The sequence below is a fragment of the Lepidochelys kempii genome, chromosome 19 (assembly GCF_965140285.1).
Source record: "Lepidochelys kempii isolate rLepKem1 chromosome 19, rLepKem1.hap1, whole genome shotgun sequence".
Classification (NCBI taxonomy): Eukaryota; Metazoa; Chordata; order Testudines; family Cheloniidae; genus Lepidochelys; species Lepidochelys kempii.
In genome coordinates, this window is record NC_136398.1 from 6,419,618 (window position 1) to 6,433,508 (window position 13,891).

Below are 13,891 nucleotides of genomic sequence, written 5' to 3' on the forward strand. Positions count from 1 at the left end.
CTAAATGTATATTTCAAAGACTTTATCACAGTACTCAGACAATTAATGTTAACTCTCAGCAGGTCTGGACTGGATTGCTTGTGCCATGCCTGGAGAGCCTAGGTTTTGCAACAACATTTATGTGGGAATTTGGACATCTCCATCCATCCATCAGGTTCACAGGCCAGATATGTGTACCAATGCAGGCCTGATGTTATGTGCTACAAAGAAGATAAAGATACTCAGGTGTTTGGCGCTGACCAAATGTCTCTGCACACTTACAAAGGATGACAGGTGATGAATGGTAGGCATGGCAAGTGCCACCAGTAATGAAAGCTTAAGTAGTGTATTAGAACCCTGGATAAGACCCCAAATGATCACGTGTGGCCAAAGAAGGGGATGCCTGGATGTGCAATTGCATAGGCTTCCTCCATCAGTGAACAGAATGAGACTGTAACATTGGACAGTCTCTTTCTATGCTGGTTCTCTATATAGCCACAAGTTTAAAGAGATACCCTCTTACCAAGCTAATGGAGAAAGTTAGGCAGATTTTCTCAGTCTCACCTTATTTTTTGGAGCTTTCAGGTTAAAGAGGAGACTGCGGTACTTGTTTTTGTATCGTTGGTCAACACAAAGAAAGAGGTTGAATATTTCCTTCTCCACATTGTTTGCTAATCTCAGTATCATATCTTCATGGACATCCAGATGAGGAGACTCCTCCAACCTGGAACATAGCAAGCAAGAACCACAGATGGATGTGTCAGATCTGCCTGCTAAACGGGAGCCAATTTATAAATGTACAAGCTCTTTTCAATTAAAATCCCAAATAAATGAGCCTGAGAATCCTCCACCAAACAGGAAGCAGTCAGAAACCAGAGTCTTTTAGAAACTTAACCTTCCCAGGATCTCAAAGAGAAACCCCTTGTATTGTGAAATAGCTTGTTCCAACTGTGCTGCTATGTCAGAAAGCCTGTAGCATGTCTTGTTTATGCTCACATCACCTTCAGAGGAGTTGCCAGAAGTGGGGCAGGGGGGGAGAGACACAGAGATGTGCTCCAGCCCACATCCTAAGGGAATGCTTCCCTGTCCCCATACAGTAAATTGCATTTAAACTTGGGGCCCTTCCTAACTTCTGTACACTTAGCTGAGCTTCTCACTTCTTCAAATACATCATTATAACTTGAATTCCAGCATGATTGCATCTAACCTAAGTAACAGGCGGGTAAAACATCAGGCATTTACTAGATCATATTCTGGCTTTAAACTTCATGGATAAATATAGTGCTCATAAAAGAGAAGGATAAATAGCAGTGCCTAGAGCAGGTACACCGTGCAAGCTTCCCCTACACAGCTCTGCAATTCTCCTGTGCAGCATCCCTGCTATTCTCTTCCTCTGGCTGGCATATACCTGTCACTCTGCCAGTGTACCCCTGTCTTCATACCAGCAGTACTGCCTGCTATTCCAGACCTAGAATTCTTGGACCTCAGACAAAGCCTGCTAAACTCAATGGGAGACTTTCCATTGACTTCAATGAGTTTTGGACCAAACCACTTAACAAAGGCTGAGAATCATGTGATCGTTTTGTAATGTGGAGAAATAAGGACGAAGGGCCTGAGTCTCCAGTGCCTTCACCTTATGTAGGCCTTTACATCTAGGCAAAGTGACTGCAAGTGACTACGCAAGACAGTGGAGAATTGGGCCCTAGGATGAAACCCTACAGTTTCATTTCCACTTCTGACCTAATAAGGATTTGAAGCTGGCTCTCCAGTTGTTGAACTGTACTGAATTAACCTCACCACCTTGATCCAATTTTCTATGTCCTAGAAAAACCTTCTTACATGATTACCTGACAAAGGGCTAAGCCTGCCAAATGAATTAAACACAAACAGTAGCAAAGAGTGAGATAACAAATGGAGCAATCTATTGCAATAAATAATTCTGGTCTGCAAATGACTGTCGGTATCATACATGACATGGAATGTTCTAGGTAAACAATAAGTTGAAACCTTTTAAAAACTAGCTCCCTTGCTCCTAAAATCCGCAAGGGCTGGTTGTGCTATAGAAGTAGCATTCACCACAGGTGATAGGAAGACTTTCACATAACTCCACAGCCGCCCCTCTGACTGATTAAGGAATTGCACAGATGGACTCTGAAGGGAGTTCCACCCATTTTTCCACAGAGCAGAATGGTGGCTGTGATGCAGGGCTCCATAGGAGTTTAAGCTGAGAAAGCTGTGGCCCTCCTTTTAAAATGGATCCATTCCCTACCGGAAACAAGACTATTACATCTCAGAGCTGCATGTTTAAGAGATGTTCTGCTACTGCATAACAATAATCAAATCTACAAGGAAGTTTCCACTGCCCTGGCATTTATGAGAAACAGCATCAGACACAAGACTTTACTCAATAATTCCATGTGACTTTCATATAAGATATCCCCAGCCTTTTCCCCGCCACTATCATTCATAATCCACTTTACCTTTTCTGTAGCATCCCACGCAATGAGTCAACGACCTTAATTCGACTTTGTTCTTCGGACAGCTGCAAACTATGAACAGAAGCTGAAGCTTCTTTAGAGGTTGGTCTCCTACCCCTCCTCCTCTTTTCATTACTGTAATCTTAAAACAAAAGAGAAGTCCTAAAATCTCAGACAGGAGAATCCATAAAGATTAATGCTGAACCCCCTTTGGGTGGAGAGTAGGGGGTTAAGCATTTGTTTTGACAGATTTGTGAAGCAATTTTTTGAATTTCAGCAGCCAATAAAAAGTCCAATTCTTTTTTTTTTTAAATTGTATCTATCGAACACAATGGCAGAATTCCAGGTTTTTGTCTGAAACCACTTCCATGAATGTGGTGGCTCTGAATTTCAAATTGCTAAATAATGCCAATGCAAACAATACTGCCTTCTAGCTAGCAGCACATAATCTAATGTAAGAAGATATTTTGGCATTGAGTATGAAAGCTATTTAGTATATGCATTTTCCACAAACATAAAAGGATTTAGCATCATCACTTGTATAATTAAACCATATTACTTGTTAATTTTTCTTCTAATTGCTATTTATACTAAATTATTGTTTTAACTGTTTCACTTCTTGCATCTTGGCTTCCATAGCCCATCTCCACTCCTGCAACTTGGCTTCCAAAGCCTACTGATGAGATATTAAAATCAGAACAGAATGGGGTTACCCTGGAGCAGTGGTTCTCAACCTGCGGCCCGTTGGCCACTTGCAGCCCAATCAGCACACAGCTGCAGCCCATGTGACATCCACAGGGCCATACAGGTAATATTGGATGCAGCCAACAATGGTAAACAGGTTGAGAACCACTGCTCTGGAGATATTTTTCTCTTGATGTGTCTGGCAAGTAAAGGCACAGGTACCAGAGGTGAAGTGGTTAATTTGGTTTACTGTTTAAACTAATGACTTTCACTCAAAGGAGAAGAGGGCTTGGTGAGAGGCAGAAAATATTCACATTCCTAAATTATAATGATGCTAAACTAAAATTCCATCCAAAAAGGAATTCCCACATTACACCCATTTAGTTCAAAGAGGGTTGTGCCAAAACACAGAATGGATTTACAGCTGAATACAGACCCTTTAATATTCCTCCAGCCCTTTAAGAAAAGCCAATCTACTTATCATACAAATCACTACAACCGGGGCAGATTTTTGTAACTTATTAAACCCAGCAACAAATATATCTTGTAATAGGGTACCTTTGCACTGTTAGAAATATTCTGCACTGCCACAATACTTTGTGTGTCATAAATACACTAACAAATCAAAATGCAAGGGGTGAAGGCCATGTGTCTGGAGTGAAGAATTTACCCTATTTGCGTGACAACTGAATTGACAGATTACTGCAAAGCTTTGGCCACTGGAATTAAGTTACATCTTCCCTGCTTCGTTCTGTCCTTTGTATACATTGGAAAATCCTCCACGACATTATTTAATCTGACCAAGTAGCAGCACGGCTTTATCTTTTTAGGATTAAGGTCTAATCTATTTATAGCGAGCCAAGGCTGTGTGTGCTAGGACAACACTGATGCTCATCTGCTGCCTGGGCCATATTTATAAATAAAACAATGATCACCTACACATCAGTCAGTGTAAAAGCAAGGTCCTTCCTGCTAATGGCAGAAATGCTACCAACAAAGGTGGGACATTACAGGGACACCATATCTCCCTGTGGTAACTGCTTTCCTACTGAAGATCCAACAAAGGGAACAACTTTATTTTTGGCACCTTAGAGACTAACCAATTTATTTGAGCATGAGCTTTCGTGAGCTGCTCACGAAAGCTCATGCTCAAATAAATTGGTTAGTCTCTAAGGTGCCACAAGTACTCCTTTTCTTTTTGCGAATACAGACTAACACGGCTGTTACTCTGAAACTTTATTTTTGTGCTGCATGCTGATAAGACAGCAAGTGTCTGAGTCAAGTCTGCTGCCTTTATTCACAAAGGGCCTGGTTCTGCAAATCCCACTCACTTTACATAGTCCTTATAACCCAGTAGTCACACCGAGCTCAGTGGGACTTCTGGCCTGAGTACTTCTCATTGTGAGTAAGGGCTGCACAACTAGACCCCAAACCCATTTTTATTCACATTTCCTCTGAACAGCCCATGCAGCCGGAGAGCAAGCTGGGTTCTCGGCCACCTCGAGTATCATCAACACGATCAATTTTGATTGCAGAATCTTTAATATTGGAGGGAAACTGAGAGGCAGAAGGAACCCAGCTGGTTTTCAGACTCTAAGTTGAGAGTCCATCCATTAGAAAAATCATCTCTTAACTTGTAAACTGAGCACATTTGCTTTGGAACTGTGAGACTGAGAAGAAAAGCCCTCAGGGTGACCTGACAGTCATTTTTCGTGCATAATGCCACTTGAACAGTTTCATAACATTTGATGACCTTTCTCAGCATTACCATACTGCTAGAAGTAGAGTGATCAGTTCACACTATAAAGATCTTGCCCTTCAGGAGGCGGTGTTTTAATTCCTCTTGAAGTTCCTTCCCCAGGAACACTGCTAACAGATTCCTGTTAACTTAGAGGGGTAGCAGGACTGAAGGGGCAGAAGGCTGCTTGAACAACATACCAGTGTGTTAGCTGCAGTAGTTACATAACAGCTCTAGACACAAGTCTCAGTCTGGGAGTCACTGTACCAGCAAAGCCAGTCACCATGTGAGCATGGGCTTTGCAAGTTTCTCTATATAACTTTGGTTGATGCACCTTAGCCATGACCTGTAATAAGATCTGCTGTTCAAATACTAGGCATCTTTTTAGCATAGACTGTATCATGCCGAACTGTTTAGACGCTAAGGGCTGTGAACAAATGCCCACCAAATTCATTTTCACTTGGCCTACACCAGGATTTAAATCCCTAGGAGGGAAAAGACAAGGGCTGAACTGGAACCAAATAAAGTGTGGTACTCTTCCAAACTCCATCCATAACCCGAGTTCTGTCCCAGTATAATGCCCATATGTAGATTGCGCAGATCTTAATAAACTGATCTGCCCTCTTATTTCTTGGATGTGCTGATCAATGTGAACTAGTCAAGAATCTTGACATTTAGAATATCATTATAATGCTTCAGGTTCAATACCTCCTTGAGAAGATTAGGGGCAGTTCTCATCTCTCAGATCTATTGTTTCGTGATGTCTGTACACTCATAGAACGATACCACTGAATTGATTTACATTCAGTTCACATTCTAAAGGTTCACTTTTCAACCACAAGGGCTAGAGACTTAATTACTTTCTTAATTACTTGAATTTTGTGAAGGCCAGCTTCCAAGAAAAAGTAATGGTGAGTCAAGATGCCATAAACTGGCCCAATTCAACCCCTGAGAAAAGCTAATGCTTCACCATCTGTATTACCTTGCCTCTATAAGAGAGGTTACACCACTAGATCCTTTCTGCATCAGCTGTCCTTGTGAAGAGGGAACTGTCATATGAAAGAAACTCCTCTAGACAAATTTCCACTGCAGAAAGCTTAGGGTGATCTGACACAGCACATAATACAATGAAGAACATGAACATACACAGCTAACAATAGTGAGAATAAGATGACTCAGTTTCTAGGCCACCTGTCCTTGGTTTCAGTGTTTAACAACTTACGTGAGTTCAAAGGCTTTTGCCAAAGCACATGTGCTGCATATGGTTTCAGGAGCTGCTTCATTTCTTTTTTATATAGTGTTGGATGGTAATCGCTGTCTTTAATTTCCTGGTGGTGCATCAATCATAATAAAGATTAAAGGAAGAGGGAGGAAAAATTGGATGAAAAGAGAATGGAATATGGAAGAACTCATGCAGACAACCAACCTTGCTAGCACAAAATTCAGTGACACCATATACTAAATACCCACCTGCAGATAGCTTTGGGAATGGAATTAGTTACTGCTTTCAAGTCTTACACTGCTCAGACCTTTGCTTATAATATCTTGAGAGCTTGTGTTTAGTTTCAGGCTATTACTGCTTGTTTTACTGCTTCTCTGCTACTGAAAATAATTTCTACTTCCCATTAATACCTTTCAAATATCTGAACAGTGGACTAATATCCTCATTTTATAGACACCTGTCCACTATCAAGACCAGTTCAAGCAGACCTGCAATTGCACGTGTAGCAATTCAGTTGGGTTCCCTGGCAATAAGACCCGAGAGTCAATGTAAAATCATCTCCTCCCTTGTCCATCTGCTCCTGAGGCTGCAAATAGGGGAAATTCCACAGTCCACCAGAAACTGGACCAAAATCACCTCATTTCACACAGCCCACTGAACATCCAAGAAGTGGTAACAGTTTTGGTTTACTAGGGCAGATTCAGACTCATGATCTTGCTGTAAAAGGCCTATAGCCCATTACCAGTCCTCTACCCATGCTTTATTTTAAATTTCCCTCTTGAAAAGCACAGTAATCCCACCCTTCTTGCTGCTCCACATTTTCTTCTCCACTGTGTTATGTAAGGATGGCACATGGAGAGATGAAATACCTGAGTAACCTGGAAATCAGCATATACATCATCTGATAAATCCTCCAATTCCTCCACTCTCCGCATCTTACATGGCTTACAAGCCTTGCTGCTGGAGACTCCCAGGACTGGCCTAGACATTTTCTGAAGGAGGAAAACATTGCCAGTAATAAAGACATTTTCAAAACAGAGTGTCCGCTTTAAATTGAAGTAATAGAAACATTCTCCATTTCCTAGTCCTCCACGCCCCTGTTGCAACCACAAGGATCTATCCAATTTTCCTACTCCATTGTTACTTCACTGAATTGTGATCACTAGTCTTTAGGCTAGAGGAACAACTGCTAAACAGTACGAGGCTTCTCTCCCTTCAGAATCTAGGCACATTGGTGGCCCAGCACTGAGAGCAGCAGGGGCTGGGAACTGCCCAGGTGTCCCATATAATAACTCAGGGCACAAATTGCTAGCCCTTAGGCACACTTTTTCACTCAGCATGTAATTAGACTGTGGACTCATTGCCACAGGATACTGTTGAGATCAAGAAATTAGTAAGATTGAAGAGGAGACTAGATGTTTGTATGGATAATAAAAATACCCAGGGTTATAACAGTTAATGCAACAAAAGAATTTGGCTAGGGGAATAAACCTCATGCATCATAGTTTAAATTAGGGCTGTTGATTAATCACAGTTAATTCACACGATTAACTCAAAAAAATTAATCGCGATTTAAAAAAATTTATCGCAATAAATTGCAGTTTTAATTGCACTGTTAAACAACAGAATACCAATTGAAATGTATTAAATATTTTGGATGTTTTTCTACATTTTCATATATATTGTATTCTGTGTTGTAACTGAAATCAAAGTGTATATTATTTTTTATTACAAATATTTGCACAGTAAAATGATAAACAAAAGAAATAGCATTTTTCAGTTCACCTCATACAAGTACTGTAGTGCAATCTCTTTGTTGTGAAAGTGCAAATTACAAATGTAAATTTTTGTTGTTGTTACATAACTGCACTCAAAACCAAAACAACGTAAAACTTCAGAGGCTACAAGTCCACTCAGTCCTGCTTCTTGTTCAGCCAATCTTAACTGATAATCAGTCTCTTTCCTTCATCCTCACTTCAACAGTGGCTTCCCAACATCAGTCTCTCACTGGGGGGGGGGAGTGACCACCTGCTCTCCCTAGTGACTCTTTGGCAAGAGGCTGCTTATGCACGAGAAAATTAACTACTGCTATTCCTCTCTGGAAAAACTTTTTCCTAGCACATACTGGAGATTACAAATTGACTCCAGACTCTTTGTCTCCTGAGATTATCTGCAAGGGTACCAATGTGGTGTCAATTTTTGTCATGTGGACTTCTGTCTGCTAGGAAATGGATAATTACCATCAACTTTTGCCACACAAGTCAATAAACACTCAGGAAATTAATGACTTCTGGTCACTAACAACCTGGTCGGAATTCAAAGCCCTGGCTGGGTCAATTTAGTTGAGGCTGGTCCTGCTTTGAGCAAGGGGTTGGACTAGATGACCTCCTGAGGTCTCTTCCAACACTAATCTACTATGATTCCTTTTGCCATCTATACTTCACGTTCAAGTTTCCTTCTAAAAAAATCACAATCTTGCCTAATTGCTGCTCTCCATTTCATTGGGCTACTTTTTCGGGGGGGAGGGGGAGTGAGGTAAAATACCTTAGGGGGCTGGCAACAAACACATGTCTCATCATCTGAAGAATCCTCCAATTCTACCAGTCTCTGCAGTCTCCTTGGCTTACAGGCCTTGCTGGGGACTCCAAGGAGTCCAACTACTGGCCCAGACATTTTCTGGAGGAGAAAGCAAAACATTTTAAAACAGAAAAAATAGCTGTAAAATAAGTCCTTGAGAGAACCTTCCTTCTGCCACAATAGGACCTCTACGTTCCTTCTGGAACCTCAAGGCATCCATCCAGTTTTTCAACATTGACATACTCCTGGATTGTCACTATCCTTTTAGCCAACAAGTGTTGGACAGGATTCCCTGACAAAGCAGCTTTTGAACTGGCCAGAGTGGTCGTTGTTGAACAGAAAGAATACCTTGATCTCTTCAGGACCTGAGCATGATGCATCCACAACACTCCCAGCTCCTGACAGTGCAAGGGTGTAAGCAACAAGTCTCCCAAACATCAGTATAGTTCACACACAGCTAGGTACTAAGCCAGTTGAAGGGCACCTTTTTAACCCAACCGAACAAAGGAAATGAGCAATGATAACTAGTCTACACTGTCTTCCCTTCTCCACAGTCATATCCTCTCCTGATACTTTCTACACACTTAGATCACTGGATAGAGAATTGCAATGCAGGAAAGAAAACTGCCCTATCCTTTGCCCAGATGAAGTTGCATTGTTCTATTTCCCCACAGATACACTCTTGATCAGGTCTTCCTTAATCCTGCCGAAGCAAGAAATGACCATTGACTAACCCAATAGCAGCATAAACAAGAGAAGTGGGAACAACGGGTTAGTTGCTGCTGTATCTATTTATTCCTCGACTGATCAGCAAAAGTTTCTGCAGATTGAGAAGAACTATTCCCCTCATTCCACTATTCCCCTCATCTTCAAAAGGGGAAGGTAGAGGGATTCACCTCCCACAGATTGCCTGCTGGTGATTTCTATTCATTCCCAACTGCATCCACCAAGCTAAGGTGATGGCTATGGAACTGCAACCTGAGGACAATGGGGGACAAAGAAGAATCTGGGAAGTCCAAATTCCCATTTGAAACTAGGCCTAAAGATTCACTCTTCACCATTGTCTTCTATGCCTGAGGAACATAACACAAAGGAGAAAAAAACAACAGAAGAAAGGAAAACATAAAACATACGTAATACACAATTTGCACACCATGTGACTGATGAACCAAAGGGCCCTCTTCCTCCTTGGACAGAAAGAGAACAGAGAGATTATAATCGGTATTTTAATATACTCTAATTTGTTGTTAGTTGTTTCATCCTATAAACCAATCTCTTGCTGAATACTTAAATAATATTTCAGGATACAACTCTAGACATAAAATCACACAGCCCAGCTCAGATGAGAGGTGCTGTGGGTAGTAAAGGATATTCTAGATTATAGCAAAAGCAATCCTGAAACCGGTTCACTAAGATTTATCTTTCAGCAACGAGATTGAGGTGTCATTTTTTTCTATATGTGCCATTACAGTATAAAACGTTTCATCAAAGCTGCGTGCAGTTTTTCAACAATATGGAACCCACTGTATTTCAAGCGCACTGACACCTACTGGGGTAGGAAGAACCAATCTACTGCTACACTGTTGGCCCAATCACCTTTGTCTTGCTCCAGGAGAGCATTTCTGCCTTTAATCTAAATTAGTATTCCCTGGACCTCTTTCCTCTGCTAACCCCCGAACATGTCCCAGCATGACTGAGAGCCATAAACATGCCCCTTGCTTATAACTTCTTAACCTTGCCAGACCCCTATTTAATCCTACCATGCACACTGAAATAGTCCCATTCATGTTGGTGCTTGCACACTTATCCCTGTACACTGGCATGTCACACTGGCTGCTATAGGAATGGGTTGTTTTGGGGAGGCAAGACTTCTTATCAGACTTTTTATTAATCCAAACCCTGAATGAAGTTCATTTCCCCCCAGACTGGTGCAAAGTGCCATGAAGCTGTCTCTGATCCTGCTGAAGCTACGATAACATTTGCAGACTGGCCGCGCAAGCGGTCTCAAAGCAGCATTTTCTGCTTGCACTGCACTAAGGCCACGTCTACACTACACGAGCTACAACAGCAGAGCTACAGCACCGTGGCTATGCCGCTCTAACCCCATAGCGCAGACACAGACTACAGCGACAGAAGGGATTTTTCCATTGTTGTAGAAACTCCACCACCCCAAGCATCAGTCAACCTGGCTGGGATGTTTTTTGAATTTCCAGTAACTACCTGCACCCTAGGGTAGTGTTTCTCAACCTTTTTCATACCTGGGACTGGCTGGCTGCCTTCCTAAACTGTGTCAGGGAGACCTCAGGGACCAGCGCCAGTCCACAGATCAGTAGTTGAGAAACACTGCCCTAGGGCACAGCCTAGAGTACACCACAAACGTTTGTATCCTGGAACAAATATTTAGGAAGTGTCCAGCCTAGCTTTTACAAACATGTTAACCAACAATCAGTGAAGTCAAGGTAAAAAATTCTAGTGTTGACAAGAACTCTCAGGAACTAATTCTGCAGCATGCTGAGGACCGTCCTATGAGGTGCTGAGCCACATCATCAACGAGCGTTGAGGGGATTCAGCACCTCCCAAGGAGATGTTCAGCACTTTGTATGATTAGGCCCTCAAGCTGAACATCAGAAATGCAGAGCATCAGGTTTTATGAGTCACTTCCAAGAACGTGAGAAAACTGTGTAGGAAACGGTTAAAATTGCAGGGGGGGGTTAATTTAGAGGAATATTGTCAGGACCACTACGTACTTGGGGCCAAATTCTCCTTTCACCAAATAAACACATAATTCACCAGATTAACTTTTCATCACAAGCTTTACACAATGAAACACTTTTCAACTTATTCTGCAGCTTGAAAATGATGGTGTAACATATGTGAAACTCTGAAGATCTATCGTAGTAATATAGTATCGTTTATTATTTGTATTAATATGAGCACACAGAATATGCACAATGCAGGAAAACAGAAGACCCAAGGTCAATTCTGGAATAAGTTTTCCCTGACTCTGGTCTGTAAAAGACCGATGATTTCAATGGAAGTAAGGTGCACGTAAAGCTATGCTGAGCAGCTTGATAACAGCAATCAAACAAAAGAGCCAGGTGTCCATAGACTAGAAATAAAAGAATCATGCTGTAATTGCAACCACTTGGAAAATAAACAGGAAGAATTACAAGAATGAAAATCCCCATCTTATTCCATCTGAGAAAGATCTGCTTTGGAGAATATTCAGGCAGAGTCCATCCCAGAAAAACAAGCAGTGAGAACATCATAAAAATACCTTACATTTCCTCCTAAAGATCTATCCAAGCTATATACAGAGGATTCAAATCAACTGCCACAGAAATGCCATCACCTCCTGGGGTGGACCACAGCAGCTGTCTACCTAGGCACAGGACAACAGTCTAACATAAGAAAATAAGAAGACTATAGCCAAATGAAACTGACGAGGAAATTTTAAGAAGTCAAAATATAATTATCCTAACTGGAATATGAAAACACCAGGGCTAACAGACCTATTCTTTCCATATATATCTTAAGAACACAAGTAGTCAGGACACTAATTTTGTATTTCAATCAAAGGATGGCACCTTTACCAGCCAAACTACCCCTAACTATGCTGGTGCATTGGTCCTGTATTGATTCAACAAGAACAGTGCCACCCACTGAATCACTAACACCAACACCAGCTAAGGATGACAGCAGCGCCTGTCTCAACCATTTTAGCAGGTCCCTGCATAAATGTGAGAAACAACAAATGCATCCTTGGTGTAATTCCCCTGATATAAATGGAGTAACGTAACAGGTGAATTTGGACCCATATTTTTAAATATCTTGACTCTAGCTGAGTGACTGGTTTTAAACTGACATACTTCAATAATATTAACATTTCGAAGTGCCTATTTAGACTTTGAAATTACCATCAGCAAAGGATGCAGATCACCTCTTTCTTTAGTGTTGGTATTGTTTCCTGGAGAAAATTTTCTACTGAGGCCTGTAAGCCAGTCATGACCTCTGGAGTTCTACAGCATGGTTACCTTCATCTTTATTGACAGGTTTCAGAGTAACAGCCGTGTTAGTCTGTATTCGCAAAAAGAAAAGGAGGACTTGTGGCACCTTAGAGACTAACCAATTTATTAGAGCATAAGCTTTCGTGAGCTACAGCTCACTTCATCAGATGCATCTGTAGCTCACAAAAGCTTATGCTCTAATAAATTGGTTAGTCTCTAAGGTGCCACAAGTCCTCCTTTTCTTTTCATCTTTATTGTAACTGATGCAGCTATGCAGACTTCAGGTCCCAGCACACAATACTTCAACTAGAGCAGAGCAAAAAGCTGCTCCAATCATGATGCAGGATTACAGAGTAGGACACGTGGTCTTTGCAAGATGTCCCAGGGTGGATAGGTTTTCACTGCTGTTAGCCCAGGCTCTTACCCAGATGTTGCCCCTAGGGACCCCTCTTCCCATTCACATAGAGTGGCTCTGCTTACTGCAGCACAAAGAATCATGGGATCAGGGGCGGCTCTACCAATTTTGCTGCCCCAAGCAGTTGCTGCCGAATTGCTGCCGCTGAATTGCCACTGCGGGACACGGACTGCCGCCCCACTTTAAATGCCACCCCAAGCACCTGCTTGGAAAGCTGGTGCCTGGAGTCGGCCCTGCATGGGATGGCCCCAGAAGTCCTGGCAACACACATGCAGAACCAGCGAGGACACAGTAACTTGGGTCTGGCTTTGCAGTATGGCTGTTCAGACCCAGGCTAAGCCAACCTGGGGGCCAGTCATTCAGGCTAATTCTGCAGTGAAGACATACCCTAAATTAAAGCCAAGTCTGAAATTTGCTCTCTTGTATGCATATATTCATGATCCTGATCCCTAAAACCAGTATTTGTACATACCCCTGTGAGACAGGTTTCTTTGGCTGAATCCAGAGCCACTTTTTTTTCTACACAACTAATTTGTCCATCTCTGTCTGATTCAAGACAACAAAGAGCTGTGCTTTTTTTAATACCATTGTGCTTGATTTTGTTTATGTCATCGGAGCGAGAATGACTTTCTGCCTTGTGTCTCTCTGACACTGGAACCTCCATGCTTTGTGACTGCAAGGTGACCTTACTAGGATTCAAATCCTCTCCTCTAGTCTCCTCTTGCACAGCCTTATTTTGCCCATCAGGGACATTCGTAACATCTACATTATCTAAGTCCTCTGCAATTTCCA

At 41.9% G+C, this 13,891-nt stretch overlaps 1 protein-coding gene across 1 annotated transcript; it reads right to left on the reverse strand.

Annotated features, from left to right (window-relative positions):
* Nucleotides 1-519: 519 nt before the first annotated feature.
* LOC144929559 (uncharacterized) lies at nucleotides 520-10,500 on the reverse strand. Its single transcript, XM_078849455.1, has 7 exons — nucleotides 10,438-10,500; nucleotides 9,811-9,864; nucleotides 8,645-8,776; nucleotides 6,970-7,092; nucleotides 6,101-6,206; nucleotides 2,460-2,598; nucleotides 520-703 (listed from the first exon to the last, which is right to left on the reverse strand). Exons 1-7 carry the CDS (start codon nucleotides 10,498-10,500, stop codon nucleotides 520-522), a joined length of 801 nt encoding a protein of 266 aa, XP_078705581.1.
* Between the last annotated feature and the right edge of the window lie 3,391 nt (nucleotides 10,501-13,891).